We start from the raw sequence: 17297 nt of genomic DNA, 5'->3' as shown, positions 1-17297 counted from the left end.
AATAAATACTGCAGAATTCCAATAAAGAATTATAATTTCATTTTTAATTCATGGTTGGTGGTGACTGATTGTCATAGTTGTAGAGAATGGTTTTAGGAGATGAGTTTGATTACGTCACAATCGCCAATGGTTCACTTCCCCTCATGACCACGCGATGGCGCCATGACGCCAAATATCGGGCTCGGTCGGTGGTGGGCGCTGCTCGCGGACGGGCTTTAGGACCGCAGGGTGTGTGGGGCATTGCCGTAAGCCTCCTGTCTGCTGGTGCAGCTCGTTGTTCGAAGTCTTTTTGCCGAACATGTGGTGTGATAGTGGCGTCACTACACTTGCCGCAGTCACTAATAAAACCGTCTGAGACCGACACACCTCTTTCTGACGAGTGCAAGGAAGTGTGACACGAGAGTAGCAGGTCAAGAACAATGAAAACCGAGGGAATTGAGGGTACTGAAAGATTTCTGAGCCCCGGTAAAGGCCGGGGACTCAAAGCCACTAAGCAGTTCAAAGTTGGTGATCTAGTGTTCGCCTGTCCGGCGTATGCTTACGTGCTGACAGTCAACGAGAGAGGCGGACACTGCGAATGCTGCTTTACCAGGTCAGCGCTCCTTTTAAGTCCACGTCTGACACTTTGCGTCTTTGTGCTCGAGACTAGATCCTCCTGACTTGTTGTGTACGAATGTTTTATATGAGTGCAATGCAGTGCACGTACACCTTATCTACATAATAATAATATTTAACTTATATAATAGTTCTTGATCAACTTTGTTTTGGTCATAATGACCTATTTGACAGGCAGGTCATTTGCATGCATTCACTACAAGGCTGCACCCTTCTAAACATGGCTGGCACATGCTTTCTATTTTCTCTGCGTTTAAATGCTGCTGGGTCGTGCACTGTAAAAGGTGACCCACTTTATCCACCTCCAACACGGCCATTGGGTGCTGTGGATGTTCGGTAAAACCTTTCTTTCTAGGGAGGCAGTCAGTCCGTACATTTTAACAGGAGATGCGTGAGTGGTCTAGACGAGATAAATCCACAAGATACAATGGCAATACATTATATAAGCCTATGTAAACTTAATACATTGTAAGTTATTATCTTAAGTACTTTTGAGAGCGTTTTGTGTGATTGACGCATTTGATTGCAGCCTGTGACGTTTTGTGACCAGTTTCTAGTTGTCAATGGTGACCACTATCAACTTTTCAGTGATAACTTTTTTTTATTTATTTTACTGTTGTAATGTTAAAATGGTAATGTATGACTGTTACATTTAACAATAATAGCAATGTTAAAGTTGGCATGCATGAAAAATTCACCTTCTCTATTTTCTGAATGATTGATATATGTCTTACTATGAACAAGGTTGCATTTTTAATGTTTCATCAAAATGTCATAACTGGACCTTCTGGTGAAAAGGACCAGTTCTATCTGTTGATGTATGTAGGAGTTTTCCAATCGTTTAGACTTTGTTGACCCAAAAAAATAGAAATTCTGTCATTATTAACTCGCCCCCATGTCATTCCACAACTGTAAGTTGTAAGACTTTTGTTCGTCTCAACACGAGATAAGATATGTTTAATAATTACAAAAAGAGATTTCTTTCTCTCCATTGACTGCCCAGATAGTCAAAACTTTCATAAAGACAGGGAAAAGTTTAGCTAAAATGAACATTGCCATAATTTACTCTTTACTTTACAGTTTTTTCTTTAAAAATGTTACTTATTTCTGTGGGAAATAAAAAAGAAGGTATTTTGAAAAATGTCAGGATCAATGGTAAAAAAAAACAACAAAAAAAACATGTCTAGTTATTACCAACATTCTTTGAAATATCATCTTTTATGATCTGCAGAAGAAAGTTGTACAGGTTTGAAACGACATGAGGGTTAGTAAACGTTGAGGATTTTCATTTTTGTTTAAACTTTAGAGAGAATGACAGACTCTCTGATACTTTCAGTGTATAAAAGGAACGTTAATGTTGAACATGGCAAAACATCTTTTGTGCTCTACGGAAGAATAAAACTATTATGGGTTTTAAAAGGCATACAGTGAGGGTGAATGAATAATGACGGAATTTTCATTACCTAGCACAGAGGGAAATAGTGGCGCGCTGACGTGTGAATTGAGGATTATCATTTTTTTTAAAGAAAACTTTCTCATTTCATTCACAGGAGAGAAGGGCTGTCGAAGTGTGGAAAATGTAAACAGGCCTATTACTGCAATGTAGAGTGTCAGGTAAGTCTGTGTTTGTGCTTTTTGTTGAAGGAAATGACATCCTAGTCTCTGTGAATTTGCTCCATTGTCCATATTACAGAAATAGTTCACCCAAAAAATGATAATTCTGTCATTGTTTACTCCCCCATCATATCGCAGATATGTTGTGAAAAACAGAGACCATATTGTGGAATGTAACGCTGAAACCCTGTACTGACCAATCAGAAGCGACGGACATAACAATCTGTTTCTTAGTTCATTTTGCTCTGTCAGCAAATATCAGAGCTTTTTTTTCAATGCTTAGTACTTACATTACAGTGCTATAATTGTGAGGATGGTCCCACTGGAGCAACGCTAGTTGAAGTGCTTTTCCTGTGTATGAGCCAAGAGTAGCATAGTCTCAGAATGATCTACATAGTTAATGCTTTCACTTTACCTGGAATCAAACCTGCAGCCTTTGCGTTAGCTGCGCAGAACCTAAACAACTCAACCACACTTTGTTGCACATCTGAGACTAGTTTTGGTTCATCCATTCTTCAAAAACAAATGTAGGGTCATGGGGATGCTGGACAGTTTTTTTATATTATACACATTATTGTATATTTTTGAAAGAAAATGTAAAGTATCTAAGGAAGATTTTAAAACGAGCAGTTTATTGATAAATCCGTAAGATTTATATCCTTCTAGCTAACGTCATCTCCACCAATTAAGTTGAAACGGTAGTAATTTGACATGGCATTGTCAATAAAAAAATATATATATTGTAGGCTACTGTACTGTACAAACAACATATTTGTGTGCTAACGTTACCCATTTAGCTGTTTAGAGTATGTGATTCAAAGTGAAGAAACTGTCATTGTAAAATCAAACGGTGATGCATTAGCCGCGCAGTGAAACAGCCATTCAGAGCCTGATTGAACATTAATTAGAGAACATTAATATTCATGACCCTTCCAAATAAGGCAAAAACAGAGCATTACATCCTAGGGACATTTCTGGGGTTGTAAATGGACCTGTAAAACCATATCTGGACAATTTTAAACCTTAAATAAGTCACATACCCTATATGTAGATATCAGAGTATAACATGTATAACAATTTAAAATATTGTTTCAACTCATTTCAACTCATTCTAGTGCACCTTTAAGAAGAAAAATCATGTATTAATGATTTATGAAGGATCGTGTAAAGAAATGCCTGAAGAAAATTCAGCCTTGTCATCACAAGAATAAATTAAATTTAAAGATTAAAATGTTTTTTTTATTAGAATTAGTTATTTTTTTATTGTATTAATAATAAACTAATTGTATTTCACATTACCATTTTTACTCTCTTTTACTTCTACAATCTTTCCATCCCGAAACATTTGAATTGTAGTGTTTCTCTCATCAATGCAATAATTTATATATTGCATTTTTACTGTGCTAAAAGGCTTTAAAATATTTATTTCATCTAATCAAAGATAAAGCACAGACTTAATTCCTCATTTATGCGCTCTTCCATGATGAAACCGGGATTGTGCTCTGTAGAAACCACAGCCAGAATGGCAGTAATTGATCATTGCTGTGAGCACCAAGGAGAGCTGAAAATTCAACATAGAAAATAAAGATCATCAATAATCCATTTGCACTCTAGCACAAGGCCTTTCTCTCTTGTCCCTGCTGTTTTTCTGTGTCCTACAATTTGTGGCATTAGAATAAGCCTATCCATCATCATACAGTGTTAGGCTGTTCCCATTCATGCTTGTCCCCTGTGGATCTTTGCTCTGAATTTAGGCTTTTATTCAAATATAAATGTTCATCAGCAAACATAAACAGAAGCTCAACCGAACCTGCTTGACGTGTGAGAACAAACCTTATTGGTTTTTACGTGCTGCATAACACAAGAATAATCATTGTTGGTTCTTACAGAAGCTCAAACGTGCTGCCTAACACTAGAATGATCCTCATTGTTTCTTGTGGAAGCTCAAACATGCTGCGTAACACTAGATTAATCCTCATTGGTTCTTGAGGAAGCTCAAACGTGCTGCGTAACACTAGAATGATCCTCATTGGTTCTTGAGGAAGCTTAAACGTGCTGCGTAATGCAAGAATAATCCTCATTGGTTCTTGAGGAAGCTTAAACGTGCTGCGTAATGCAAGAATGGACCTCATTGGTTCTTGAGGAAGCTCAAATATGCTGCGTAACACTAGAATGGTCCTCATTGGTCCTTGAGGAAGCTTAAACGTGCTGCGCAACACAAGAAAAATCCTCATTGGTTCTTGAGGAAGCTCAAACGTGCTGCGTAATGCAAGAATAATCCTCATTGGTTCTTGAGGAATCTCAAACGTGCTGCGTAATGCAAGAATAATCCTCATTGGTTCTTGAGGAAGCTCAAACGTGCTGCGTAATGCAAGAATGGTCCTCATTGGTTCTTGAGGAAGCTCAAACGTGCTGCGTAATGCAAGAATGGTCCTCATTGGTTCTTGAGGAAGCTCAAACGTGCTGCGTAACACTAGAATAATCCTCATTGGTTCTTACAGAAGCTCAAGCGTGCTGCGTAATGCAAGAATGATCCTCATTGGTTCTTGAGGAAGCTCAAACGTGCTGCGTAATGCAAGAATAATCCTCATTGGTTCTTGATGAAGCTCAAACGTGCTGCGTAATGCAAGAATGGTCCTCATTGGTTCTTGAGGAAGCTCAAACGTGCTGTGTACTGTGTACTGCAAGAATGATCCTCATTGGTTCTTGAGAAAAGTTTAAACATGCTGCGTAATACGAGAATGATCCTCATTGGTTCTTGCAGAAGCTCAAATGTGCTGCCTGTTAATATGAGTGATCATCATTGGTTCTTGAGGAAGCTTAAACGTGCTGTGTAATACGAGAATGATCCTCATTGGTTCTTGAGGAAGCTTAAACGTGCTGCATATTAATACAAGAATGATCCTCATTGGTTCTTGAGGAAGCTTAAACGTGCTGTGTAATACGAGAATGATCCTCATTGGTTCTTGAGGAAGCTTAAACGTGCTGCATATTAATACAAGAATGATCCTCATTGTTTCTTGTGGAAGCTCAAACATGCTGCATAACACGAGAATGATCCTCATTAGTTCTTGAGGAAGCTCAAACGTGCTGCGTAACACGAGAATAATACTCATTGGTTCTCGCACTCAAGCAAGCATGAGCCTCTATTTACCACAGCTAATGTGTGGTTTATTTAATGTTTATATGTGAATAAAAGCCTAAATTAGATTTGTTCATCATATAAAGTGATCAAGTTTCTTCAGAAAATTTTGACTGAACTGCTTAATTCATATAGATTCGTTTTACGATTACTTTTTGAAGTGTCAAAGGGGTAGTTTCTCGGACTCTCTTCATTTAACTTCATTAAAACATCTTAATTTGTGTTGTGAAGATGAACGAAAGTCTTAAGTCAATATGAGATGTAAATGATGACAGAATCTCTCTTTTTTTGGTGGGGGTGAACCATCCCTTTAAGGGAAAGTTGTAATGTAAGGTAATTTGCAAAAATGTAAGGTTTATGTGTTATCTTCGGTTCCTCCCAAAGAAAATTTGTATTTTTACTTTGTTTTACAGCTACGCTCTATTCCCTGCTAAATATGACATACAGGAAGTCCTGCCCCACAATCACACCAATTGATTTTGACATCTAAGACGGCAGCAGAAAGCTGTTATAATGGCACCTTAGTGTTTATACTTTGGAAAGGGAAGCTACAAATGGTTGTCTCTGGCAAAAAAAATTACACACTGTTACCCATTTTGAATATAAAAAGCAAAAGTCAAAAAAAGAACAGCAAACCAATATATATTTAGTCAGTGATCATGGAGCAAATCTGCGTAACCTGTTTATTTTAAGGGATTTGGTTGTTGCTCTATTCCTAAATTGAGCTGGAAGGCGTTCTGGCCACGCTGTTGCTATGACAATCCATCTCAAATGCATTAGGGATCAGTTTCTGTTTGCTCACCAGAACACAGGATTTAGTTTATTCGTCGCCCAGTAGCCTGTGAGGCAGGCTGAGACTAATTCAAAGTCTTATCTCTCAGGAATTCTCATATTCGCCTTGAGGTTCCATTCAATTGGAAAACCATGACTCATCAGACGGAAGCGAGCCGACATGCGATCGGTTATATCAAAAGCATATCATCTCAAAAAGGAGAGTTGTGACCCTTCATGCTTGGTGTGTTATGTTGTTTGTCATGTTATGATCTACTTATGAAATATGAGAATCTGCTTTGTTTCCAGTTTGTGTGAAAACAAACCATGCCTTGTCTTTCCTTCAGAGAGGAGACTGGCCCATGCACAAGCTAGAGTGCTCAGCCATGTGCTCATACGGAGAGAACTGGTGTCCATCAGAAACCGTACGACTGGTCGCCAGAATAATACTAAAACAGGTGAGGGCAACCAGGTTGTTTGGCATGACGGTAAGATTTTGTTTTGTTTTCAGACAGTCAGTTTTATTGTTTAGAATCACTTGTTTTTTTATTTACCATGAGGAACATGTTTTTACCATACCTCAGAGAACATTTTTCAAGTGGCTAGCATAGCATAGTATTATTGTTTATATCACTTAAATCAAAAAAAGCTTTCTCCATCTTAACATTTATTTAAAAATGTATCATTTCATTTAGCAACACAAGTCATCCAGTTTTTATTAATATGATATTCTAATATCGGTCTAGATTACTGCAAAGTACAAAGTCACAAACAGTAAAGTTAAAACATGAATTTAACTGATTTAGTTACATTTGCTTTACCTGCTTTACCCCACATAATAACAAAAAGTGTGGAAACGGCCATTTGCAGTGCATAATAAAAGCTCTGCTGGCCTCAAAACCGGTGTGTATCACAGGAGTCTTTATTAACATTCACACCAGCAGCATCATTCAAATTTAATAAAAAAAAATTGTTAATTGTTTTATTAAATATAATTTTTATTTTATATCAGCTTTATTTACATTATCTAAAATTATTTTTATAGTTTTAGTTAACGATAACAACAGTGCTCTAAAGTCCCTATTTTCTGGTCACTTTTCATGCACGTACTAAATGCAATTATTACACTTAATGATGTTTTGCTTAATATCATGCTTTTCCTTAGTGGATATTTCCAGTGAATTTACTGCAGAGTAATAAATACAGTACATTTCATTCTCTACTACAACTATACTACCTGCCTGTTAGATCTTAAAATGTTTTTTGGCTGTGGAATTAGGTTGAAGAGGAAGCTCTTTATCTGGTCTGCTGTATTAATATCTATAGCTACAGCCACTCTACTCATGAGTACTTCAGTTCAGAGAGTAAGAGAGGTCTAGTGTGCTTTCACATTCCTCACCTGCCAATTATATATTTTTTTAGTGCCATTTTAGTTTTTTTATGCTTGCAATGCCTTTAGATCCTGCAACTGCAGATTAAATACATTGATTATTTTTCTCTGAATGCCTTGAAAAAATAATATTTATATAGGCTATAGAGACGAGGCAGCTTACTCTGGGTCGGTAAGATTTTTTTAATGTTTAAATCTCATGCTCATCTAATGCATTTTATTTGATTATAAATTGTTTTCTATTTCAATATCTTTAAGATGGCAAAGCAGAATTTTCAGAATCATTACTCCAGTCTTTAGTCACATCATCTTTTAGAAATCTTTCATAAATGCTAATTTGGGGCTAAATAAATATTTCTTGGTATTATCTGTGTTGAAAACAGTGTGTAATATTTTTGTGGAAACAGTAATATGAGTCCTTGCTGAATAAAAGTTTTAATTTATTTCATAAAAAAATTAAAGTTCTTAAAAGTTCTTAGAATTTTCAATGGTGGAAATTGTTTTAGAAATTAATAAAAATGAGAAAGATAGAACATTTTTAACCACTTCATCTGATGGGATTTTTATTAATGAGCCTAATCGCGAGATCATAGGCAGCTAAGACCGCACACATCTCTGCATCTTCAGAATCTAACCAGACCGAGGAATTTCAGCAAATAAGCTGTTACACAAACATTGGATTAAGATGTGCCTTGTTGCCTTCCTACCTCCATATGTTGCCTATGAAGGCAGTGTTTATGAGGTTTCAGATGCATCCAGAGGGGGTCTGAAGGAACTCAGCTGTTTTTTCTGCACCTGTTACGTTGTTCAGATGATTGACTTTCACAGGTGTGAAAACACAGATTGTTTTTCCTTTTTTTGAACACTGATGCTAAAGGTCACCAAATGTAGTCATTTAAGAATCAGTACATTCTAGAGCGCAGCTGATGATTTAGTCAAAGTGTTGTTTTATGTCGCATTTTTGGTGCTGTTGTGGCACATATGGTGCTACCATGTGTTTTTTTTATGGATGTGTTTTTCCTGAATGCGTCAGGCCCGGCAGCTAACAGTGATTCACTTAGCTGACACATGGCGCTTTGTGTCACACAGCATGTGCCAGTTAGACAGTTGGCCAGAAAACTGAGGTCTTATCAAATACTGAAACTAGGTTTTGTTTTGCATGTTTGACAGTTTGCGAGGGTTATGTCACATCTAACTTTTAAACATTTTCTCGTTTTCCAGAAAAGCCAGACAGAAAGGACTCCTTCAGAAAAAGTGTTGACTCTTAGAGAATTAGAAGCACGTAAGTGTCTAGTTGTTCTCTGAGTGAGCCAAACAATATCCTTATAAAATAAAAATAAAAAATGTAAAGCCTCTTTCTTTTGCTTACAAGAAGGTTTTAATTTGACGTCAGTAAAAGGCCGCCGGTGACTTTCCACACCTGTTTAATGACCCTTAACATCTGCCCTGTTGACTGTCTCAGATATATGACTCCTAGAGTAGGAATTTTCTGAAAATGTAACTGGTGGAGGTGGAGCCACATTTTACATTTTACACACGCTATTACTGCAATTTTCCTGATATTCAATTATATATTACATTTATATCTAATTTGTTGCATAACCATAGCAATGTAAGACTGGAGACTTTTTTTTTGAAGATGAAATGTTAATTGCCTTTTCTGTACAATGTTTGTCAGATTTGGACAAGTTGGATGATGAAAAGAATGAGATGAACGACACAGACATTGCTGCACTACACCACTTTTACTCCCGGCATCTCGATTTTCCTGATAATGCTTCACTTACCGAGCTCTTCGGTCAGGTAAAGTTGCTATTTTCATTTACCGGTATGTATAGCTTTGGGTCTCTGCATGTTTTTCACTGCCTGGTGCTTACTTATGTTTTTACTACAACATTTTAATAACTCAATAATTGTGTATTTGTGTGATTAAAAGTGACAATTTAAAGATGTATTTACAGAAATGATCTCCAATAGTTTTTAGTGTTGCTTTATTTTATACGATACATGATTTTACCTTATGAAATGTAAATAAAATATAAATTAAGTTTCTTACTAATTGTCACCATTTACTCACCCTGTAACATCTGTATGTCTTTATTTCTTCTGTGGAACATAGATATTTTGAGAAATATATTATTGTTTTCAATGTAACTTTTTCATTCATTTTGTGGTAACCAAAATGTTTAGTTACTTACATTATTCAAAATATATTTTATTTTCTGCAGAAGAAAGAAGTCATGTTTAGAACGACATGACAACAAATTTTTGGGTAAACAAAAAGTAGAAAGATAGACATGGGGGGGGGGGGGGTGAAAGCTGTCATTCTGTCTAACATCTCTCTTATGTTCCATGGAAGAATGAAAGTATAATGGGTTTGGAAAAACATAAATGTCAATGATGAACTTTTCCAGTAATCCTAGGTTTATAATCAATAACATTTCTAAAAATTCTTACTTCCGAAAGCATGACATTTATGCCTGTGCATGTTAGTGAAATGTTCCAAGTCTGTTAGCATTCTTTGATACATTCTTTGAGCATTCTTTGCCGGACTTGCATCCTTACGCCCGTTTCACATATACTCCGTCTGCAGTCCGTGTGCGGTGCGTGTTGCGTTGCGTGTGCGTTGCAGGAGCCCCACACCCTGTAGTCCTTTCACATATGCTGCGTTTGCAGTCCGCAACTGATCCGCTTTTACATACCACAAACACAGCATTTATTAATGATTTTTTAATTTAAAATCCAGAAGTTGTTACTGATCTTGGCTCATCAGAATTGCAATTCTCTTTGTTTAATCTTTCTGAGTAGACAGGTTAACGTAGGCTACAAGCCTACATTTAAACAACATTTTTTCAATTCATTAATTCATATTTATATATTAATATACTTTAGATTTAGCTCACACAAAAGGCAAAACATTTAAACATAGGTTATAGCCTAAAATCATAAACATTTTAAATTAGAAACTTAGAATAGGCTATTCAAAAACAGCCGACTCTCGTCTTTTCTTTCGTTTTTAAACCCTTTGAAAAGAAATCCTGCAGGTCAAAAATAACTTTGCATTTCACCTCCAAGAAAGTACAAGTGCTCTCCATTATAGCACATTTTTTACCTAAATGCCAGGTAAGGTGTCGTTTTGTTGCTTTACTTGAGAAAAAAAGCCATGTGTTGACTTTAAAACAAGAGTATATTTTAAATGATATGCATCTGTGGTGAAATTACTAGATTTTCGCATCAGTACATGTTTATTTTAATGCGAACAATGATCTATCACTTTAATGCAGCAACGCAGCGCAGCGCAGCAAAAAATAGACTCGGTACGAAAACGATCCGTGCACTGTTGCAGACGCAACGCTCCTGGAACGGACTGACGGACAGCATCCGCATGCAGTGTGAAAGCTGTCATCCGTTAACATGGGTACGGAAAAAAATACGCAACGCACACGCACTGCAGACGGAGTATGTGTGAAACGGGCGTTAGTAGTTCGGACTTGGGTCCTTAGTAGTTCGGACTTGGGTTGGGTCCTTAGTAGTTCAGACTCAGACTTGGGTTGGGTCCTTAGTAGTTCGGACTTGCGTCCTTAGTAGTTCGGACTTGCGTCCTTAGTAGTTCGGACTTGCGTCCTTAGTAGTTCGGACTTGCGTCCTTAGTAGTTCGGACTTGGGTCCTTAGTAGTTCGGACTTGCGTCCTTAGTAGTTCAGACTTGCGTCCTTAGTAGTTCGGACTTGCGTCCTTAGTAGTTCGGACTTGCGTCCTTAGTAGTTCGGACTTGCGTCCTTAGTAGTTCGGACTTGCGTCCTTAGTAGTTCGGACTTGCGTCCTTAGTAGTTCGGACTTGCGTCCTTAGTAGTTCGGACTTGCGTCCTTAGTAGTTCGGACTTGCGTCCTTAGTAGTTCGGACTTGCGTCCTTAGTAGTTCGGACTTGCGTCTTTAGTAGTACGGACTTGGGTCCTTAGTAGTCAGGACTTGGGTCCTTAGCAGTCAGGACTTGGTCCTTAGCAGTTCGGACTTGGGTCCTTAGTAGTCCGTACTTGGGTCCTTAGTAGTCCGGACTTGGGTCCTTAGTAGTTCGGACTTGGGTCCCTAGTAGTACCGACTTGGGTCCCTAGTAGTTCGGACTTGGGTCCTTAGTAGTTCGGACTTGGGTCCTTAGTAGTTCGGACTTGGGTCCTTAGTAGTTCGGACATGGGTCCTTAGTAGTTCGGACTTGGGTCCTTAGTAGTTCGGACTTGGGTCCTTAGTAGTTCGGACTTGGGTCCTTAGTAGTTCGGACTTGTTTCCTTAGTAGTTCGGACTTGTTTCCTTAGTAGTTCGGACTTTTTTCCTTAGTAGTTCGTCCTTAGTAGTTCGGACTTAGGTCCTTAGTAGTTCGGACTTGCGTCCTTAGTAGTTCGGACTTAGGTCCTTAGTAGTTCGGACTTAGGTCCTTAGTAGTTCGGACTTAGTAGTTCGGACTTGGGTCCTTAGTAGTTCGGACTTGTTTCCTTAGTAGTTCGGACTTTTTTCCTTAGTAGTTCGTCCTTAGTAGTTCGGACTTAGGTCCTTAGTAGTTCGGACTTGCGTCCTTAGTAGTTCGGACTTAGGTCCTTAGTAGTTCAGACTTGCGTCCTTAGTAGTTCAGACTTGCGTCCTTAGTAGTTCGGACTTGGGTCCTTAGTAGTTCGGACTTGCGTCCTTAGTAGTTCGGACTTGCGTCCTTAGTAGTTCGGACTTGCGTCCTTAGTAGTTCGGACTTAGTAGTTCGGACTTGGGTCCTTAGTAGTTTGGACTTGCGTCCTTAGTAGTTCGGACTTGCGTCCTTAGTAGTTCGGACTTGCGTCCTTAGTAGTTCGGACTTGGGTCCTTAGTAGTTCGGACTTGCGTCCTTAGTAGTTCGGACTTGCGTCCTTAGTAGTTCGGACTTGCGTCCTTAGTAGTTCGGACTTGCGTCCTTAGTAGTTCGGACTTGCGTCTTTAGTAGTACGGACTTGGGTCCTTAGTAGTCAGGACTTGGGTCCTTAGCAGTCAGGACTTGGGTCCTTAGCAGTTCGGACTTGGGTCCTTAGTAGTCCGGACTTGGGTCCTTAGTAGTCCGGACTTGGGTCCTTAGTAGTCCGGACTTGGGTCCTTAGTAGTTCGGACTTGGGTCCTTAGTAGTTCGGACTTGGGTCCTTAGTAGTTCGGACTTGGGTCCTTAGTAGTACCGACTTGGGTCCTTAGTAGTACCGACTTGGGTCCTTAGTAGTACCGACTTGGGTCCTTAGTAGTTCGGACTTGGGTCCTTAGTAGTTCGGACTTGGGTCCTTAGTAGTTCGGTCTTGGGTCCTTAGTAGTTCGGACTTGGGTCCTTAGTAGTTCGGACTTGGGTCCTTAGTAGTTCGGACTTGGGTCCTTAGTAGTTCGGACTTGGGTCCATAGTAGTTCGAACTTGGGTCCTTAGTAGTTCGGACTTGGGTCCTTAGTAGTTCGGACTTGGGTCCTTAGTAGTTCGGACTTGGGTCCTTAGTAGTTCGGACTTGGGTCCTTAGTAGTTCGGACTTGTTTCCTTAGTAGTTCGGACTTGGGTCCTTAGTAGTTCGGACTTGGGTCCTTAGTAGTTCGGACTTGGGTCCTTAGTAGTTCGGACTTGGGTCCTTAGTAGTTCGGACTTGGGTCCTTAGTAGTTCGGACTTGGGTCCTTAGTAGTTCGGACTTGGGTCCTTAGTAGTTCGGACTTGGGTCCATAGTAGTTCGAACTTGGGTCCTTAGTAGTTCGGACTTGGGTCCTTAGTAGTTCGGACTTGGGTCCTTAGTAGTTCGGACTTGGGTCCTTAGTAGTTCGGACTTGGGTCCTTAGTAGTTCGGACTTGTTTCCTTAGTAGTTCGGACTTGTTTCCTTAGTAGTTCGGACTTTTTTCCTTAGTAGTTCGTCCTTAGTAGTTCGGACTTAGGTCCTTAGTAGTTCGGACTTGCGTCCTTAGTAGTTCGGACTTGCGTCCTTAGTAGTTCGGACTTGCGTCCTTAGTAGTTCGGACTTGCGTCCTTAGTTGTTCGGACTTGCGTCCTTAGTAGTTCGGACTTAGTAGTTCGGACTTGGGTCCTTAGTAGTTTGGACTTGGGTCCTTAGTAGTTCGGACTTGGGTCCTTAGTAGTTCGGACTTGTTTCCTTAGTAGTTCGGACTTTTTTCCTTAGTAGTTCGTCCTTAGTAGTTCGGACTTAGGTCCTTAGTAGTTCGGACTTGCGTCCTTAGTAGTATGGACTTGCGTCCTTAGTAGTTCGGACTTGCGTCCTTAGTAGTTCGGACTTAGTAGTTCGGACTTGGGTCCTTAGTAGTTCGGGCTTGGGTCCTTAGTAGTTCGGACTTGCGTCCTTAGTAGTATGGACTTGCGTCCTTAGTAGTTCGGACCTTTTGTCCTTAGTAGTTTAGACTTGCGTTCTTAGTAGTTCGGACTTGCGTCCTTACTAATAATGCTAAGTTTTGTTATCTTTACTGACTGGCCAGTCCTCCCATGATTTACATTGTCACATTCAGGCACCTGAACTATCTCAGCCACATGCTAACTCCTCTTTTTTTACACCACAGGTGAATTGTAATGGATTCACCATTGAAGATGAGGAGCTGTCTCATTTGGGTTCTGCTGTATTTCCGGAGTAAGTCTCCTAAAAAAAAAAGTAAAATTACTGCCTTGACAAAAATATAGAAAGCACTTGATAGTAATTGAATGTCTTTCTGTGGTAGTGTTGCTCTGATGAACCACAGCTGTAGTCCAAATGTGATTGTGACGTATAAGGGCACAGTAGCTGAGGTGAGAGCAGTGCAGGAGATCAACCCTGAAGAAGAGGTGAGACAACGACACATTGTGCTTATTCTTCATAGTAACTTATTGCTGTCTGTCTTGGCCTTGTTTACAAATAAATAGTGACTAAAATATTACACCTTTAGGTAATGCTTAATTGGGTGATCGTTACTGACTGGCCAGACCTCACATGACTTGTCATTCTCACATTCAGAAGCCCTTTGTTGTTTATCATTTATAATTATAATAATTGTCATTAAATTGTAAACTGAAATGTTCATGTAAAATGCAGTATTATCTGACAAGTCACTGTTGAATTCTGACATCTATTATCTACAAGTATTGCATAATTATCTCATTACTAATTGAATTGCTGTATATTGTGTGATAGTCCTCTTTGTTTCTTTGGAATAGATCTTCAACAGTTATATCGACCTCCTGTATCCAACAGAGGATAGAATTGAACGGTTGAGAGATTCTTATTTCTTCACCTGTGACTGTAAAGAATGCACCTCTAAATCAAAGGTGAGTGTCATTTTAACCCTGTAATAAAAAGGTTTTCAGATATCAGTTTAGGGGTGTCTTCACACTTGCAGTTCGGTTCTTTTGGTCTGGACCAAAAACAGAAAATATTTAGACGAGAAAAAACAGGTGTACTTCAGCATTCTGTCCTTTTAGGGTCTCATCTGGTGACATCCCATCCTGTTTTTAGTTTAGTTAGGTGTCTTTGGTCCATGTTGTGTTCATATTTCTGTCGAACTGCACCAGAGTTCATATGGAAGTGGGCTGAGACCCACTTTTTCATATGCAATAACAGTATGAATAAAAATGAACTCCAATTAGGTAACTTAAGTTGATATATGTGGAATAACACCCTTTTTTCTTCTTCTTTTTTAGGACAAAGCAAAAATGGAAATCCGTCCGAAGCTTAGCACACCTCCAGCGGAGGAGGAAATCACACAGATGGTCATGTATGCCAGAAATGTCATAGAGGAGTTCAGGAGAGCAAAGCACTACAAAAATATCCTTTATTGGCATTTTCTCTTTTGTAGTTCTGTCTGTGCTATTGGACAATATTTTGAATATGGAGCAATATAGAGTCAGAGGGATATTTTTTGTCTCCACTTGATGAAGCCATACTTGCCTTTGGGATATATTGTCACAAAACATTCAATAGTTTTGTTTTGTTGTTTTAATCACAATTGCTTGGAAAAAGTTAATGTAGACTGGCCAGATCTTAACCCCATGCGCCCACTTTGTCAGATAATATACACTACCATTTAAAACGGTTTGGGTCATATTTTTCTTTAAAGAAATTAATGCTTTTATTCAGCAAGGATGCTGGATCAAAATAATGTAGTTTTTTTTTTTAAATTGATAATAATAAATGTTTCTTGAGCAGAAAATAATATTAGAATGATTTCAGAAGGATTCTGTGACACTGAACTGGAGTAATCGATTCTGAACATTCAGATTTGCCATCACATTAATACATTTAAATATTAACAGAGAAAATAGTTATTTATTAACTATTTAATAATATTTCACCATATTGCTGTTTTTACCGTATTCATAATCAAATAAATGCACCTTTTTTGAGCATAACAGACTTTTTTCCACAGACCCCAAACTATTGAACTCTGAATATTCTATATATATACTCTGAAGTTGTGTTTTCAACTAAAAGTTCCTTGACTGCTAAGTACCTCCCAGTGAGCTGCTGGAAATCTGTGAACTAAGCCTGGAGAAAATGGGTTCCATCTTTGCTGAAACCAATGTTTACATGCTGCATATGATGTATCAGGCGATGGGTGTCTGTCTTTATATGCAGGATTGGGACGGAGCAATGCAATATGGCGAGAAAATTATCCAGCCATACAGGTAAATCTGGATCCAGTGCATTTCCTGTCTTTCTATCTTTTTATTACATTTTTTTAATTAAGTATTACTAGAATTCATTGTATCCACTTTACTAATAGTGTCTTATCTTTCTAGTGTGCACTACCCTCCTTATTCACTGAATGTGGCTTCTATGTACCTGAAACTTGGAAGATTGTATTTAGGACTTGAGAAGAAGGCACAAGGTGTTAAAGCTTTAAAGAAGGTAAGGTGTTAGCCGTGCTAATGTAATAATAATGTAATATTAGTTGTGGGCGTCCTTTTGAAGTCTAAAAGAAAAGAAAAAAACATTGTAAATATTTTTGCTTTATAAATTGTTGTGGCTGAATTTATCACAGGCTCTTGCTATCATGGACATTGCCCATGGTAAGGACCACCCGTACATCGCTGAGATTGAGAAGGAAATAGAAGACCAGAAATAATGGGAACACATGGAGGAAGATGCTTCAAACGCTGGCATGTGTCTTATACCTCTCTTGGGAATATTAAAACTAAGTGATGTCAAAATTTAAATGAATTTTGGTTTTGTAAATAGATGGCCTGAGTCTGAGATATTTTGTTGCTTGTATTGTCTTGCACTTTGAACAAATGTGCTGTACTGTTTTCTGAGAAGAAGGGCTAAGAATTAACAATCATATCATATATGCCAGGTTTTTAACAATACTTTGCCCCCTCATGTAGCAACAATATTGTTTTCAATAGCTAAGGAATGTAAATCATTTATATATTCTCAATAAGGCAAAAGACTCTGATCACAGATTCTGTTTTACTTGTCTGTTTGCATGGTTATTGTTTTGCACTCATCAAAATATATCATGGATACTGTTAAGATATTGGACTTCCAATCACTCAGTGCATTTCATAGTGTTACTATCATTATTACTTATTTGTTTGTTAAATGTTTCTTGTTTGTTTAGTATTGTGCTATTTTGACAGGTAGCATGGGCAAAAAAAAAAAAGACCGGCAGACTGCCACATGCAAAATAAATTTTATGTGACAACACAAAAGTAATAAATTCCTTATGACAAACTGGCGTTATGGATGTTTTTTTGTCAAATACAAACGATTTAATTAAGACATGCAACCAGCATCAAAATAACACATTT

At 38.4% G+C, this 17297-nt stretch overlaps 1 protein-coding gene across 1 annotated transcript; it reads left to right on the top strand.

Annotated features, from left to right (window-relative positions):
- The first annotated feature begins 226 nt into the window (after positions 1 to 226).
- smyd2a (SET and MYND domain containing 2a) lies at positions 227 to 17220 on the top strand. The gene is made up of 12 exons (XM_067455300.1): positions 227 to 592; positions 2166 to 2229; positions 6490 to 6600; positions 8754 to 8814; positions 9211 to 9335; positions 14078 to 14145; positions 14234 to 14336; positions 14706 to 14816; positions 15189 to 15312; positions 15998 to 16172; positions 16287 to 16395; positions 16529 to 17220. The coding sequence occupies exons 1-12, from the start codon at positions 420 to 422 to the stop codon at positions 16610 to 16612; spliced, it is 1308 nt and encodes a 435-aa protein (XP_067311401.1). The 5' UTR covers positions 227 to 419; the 3' UTR covers positions 16613 to 17220.
- Positions 17221 to 17297: the final 77 nt, after the last annotated feature.

This window comes from Pseudorasbora parva, chromosome 10, assembly GCF_024679245.1.
Source record: "Pseudorasbora parva isolate DD20220531a chromosome 10, ASM2467924v1, whole genome shotgun sequence".
In the NCBI taxonomy this organism is placed as follows: Eukaryota; Metazoa; Chordata; class Actinopteri; order Cypriniformes; family Gobionidae; genus Pseudorasbora; species Pseudorasbora parva.
Note: the sequence above shows the minus strand (reverse complement) of the source record. Positions and strands in the feature narration are given on the sequence as shown.

Excerpts from the sequence above, each read along its gene's own strand:
- smyd2a (XM_067455300.1), top strand. The coding sequence starts at position 420 with ATGAAAACCGAGGGAATTGAGGGTACTGAAAGATTTCTGAGCCCCGGT. Across the intron at positions 9,336-14,077 it reads TTACCGAGCTCTTCGGTCAG|GTGAATTGTAATGGATTCAC; the intron begins GTAAAGTTGCTA and ends TTTACACCACAG. Across the intron at positions 14,146-14,233 it reads GGTTCTGCTGTATTTCCGGA|TGTTGCTCTGATGAACCACA; the intron begins GTAAGTCTCCTA and ends TTTCTGTGGTAG.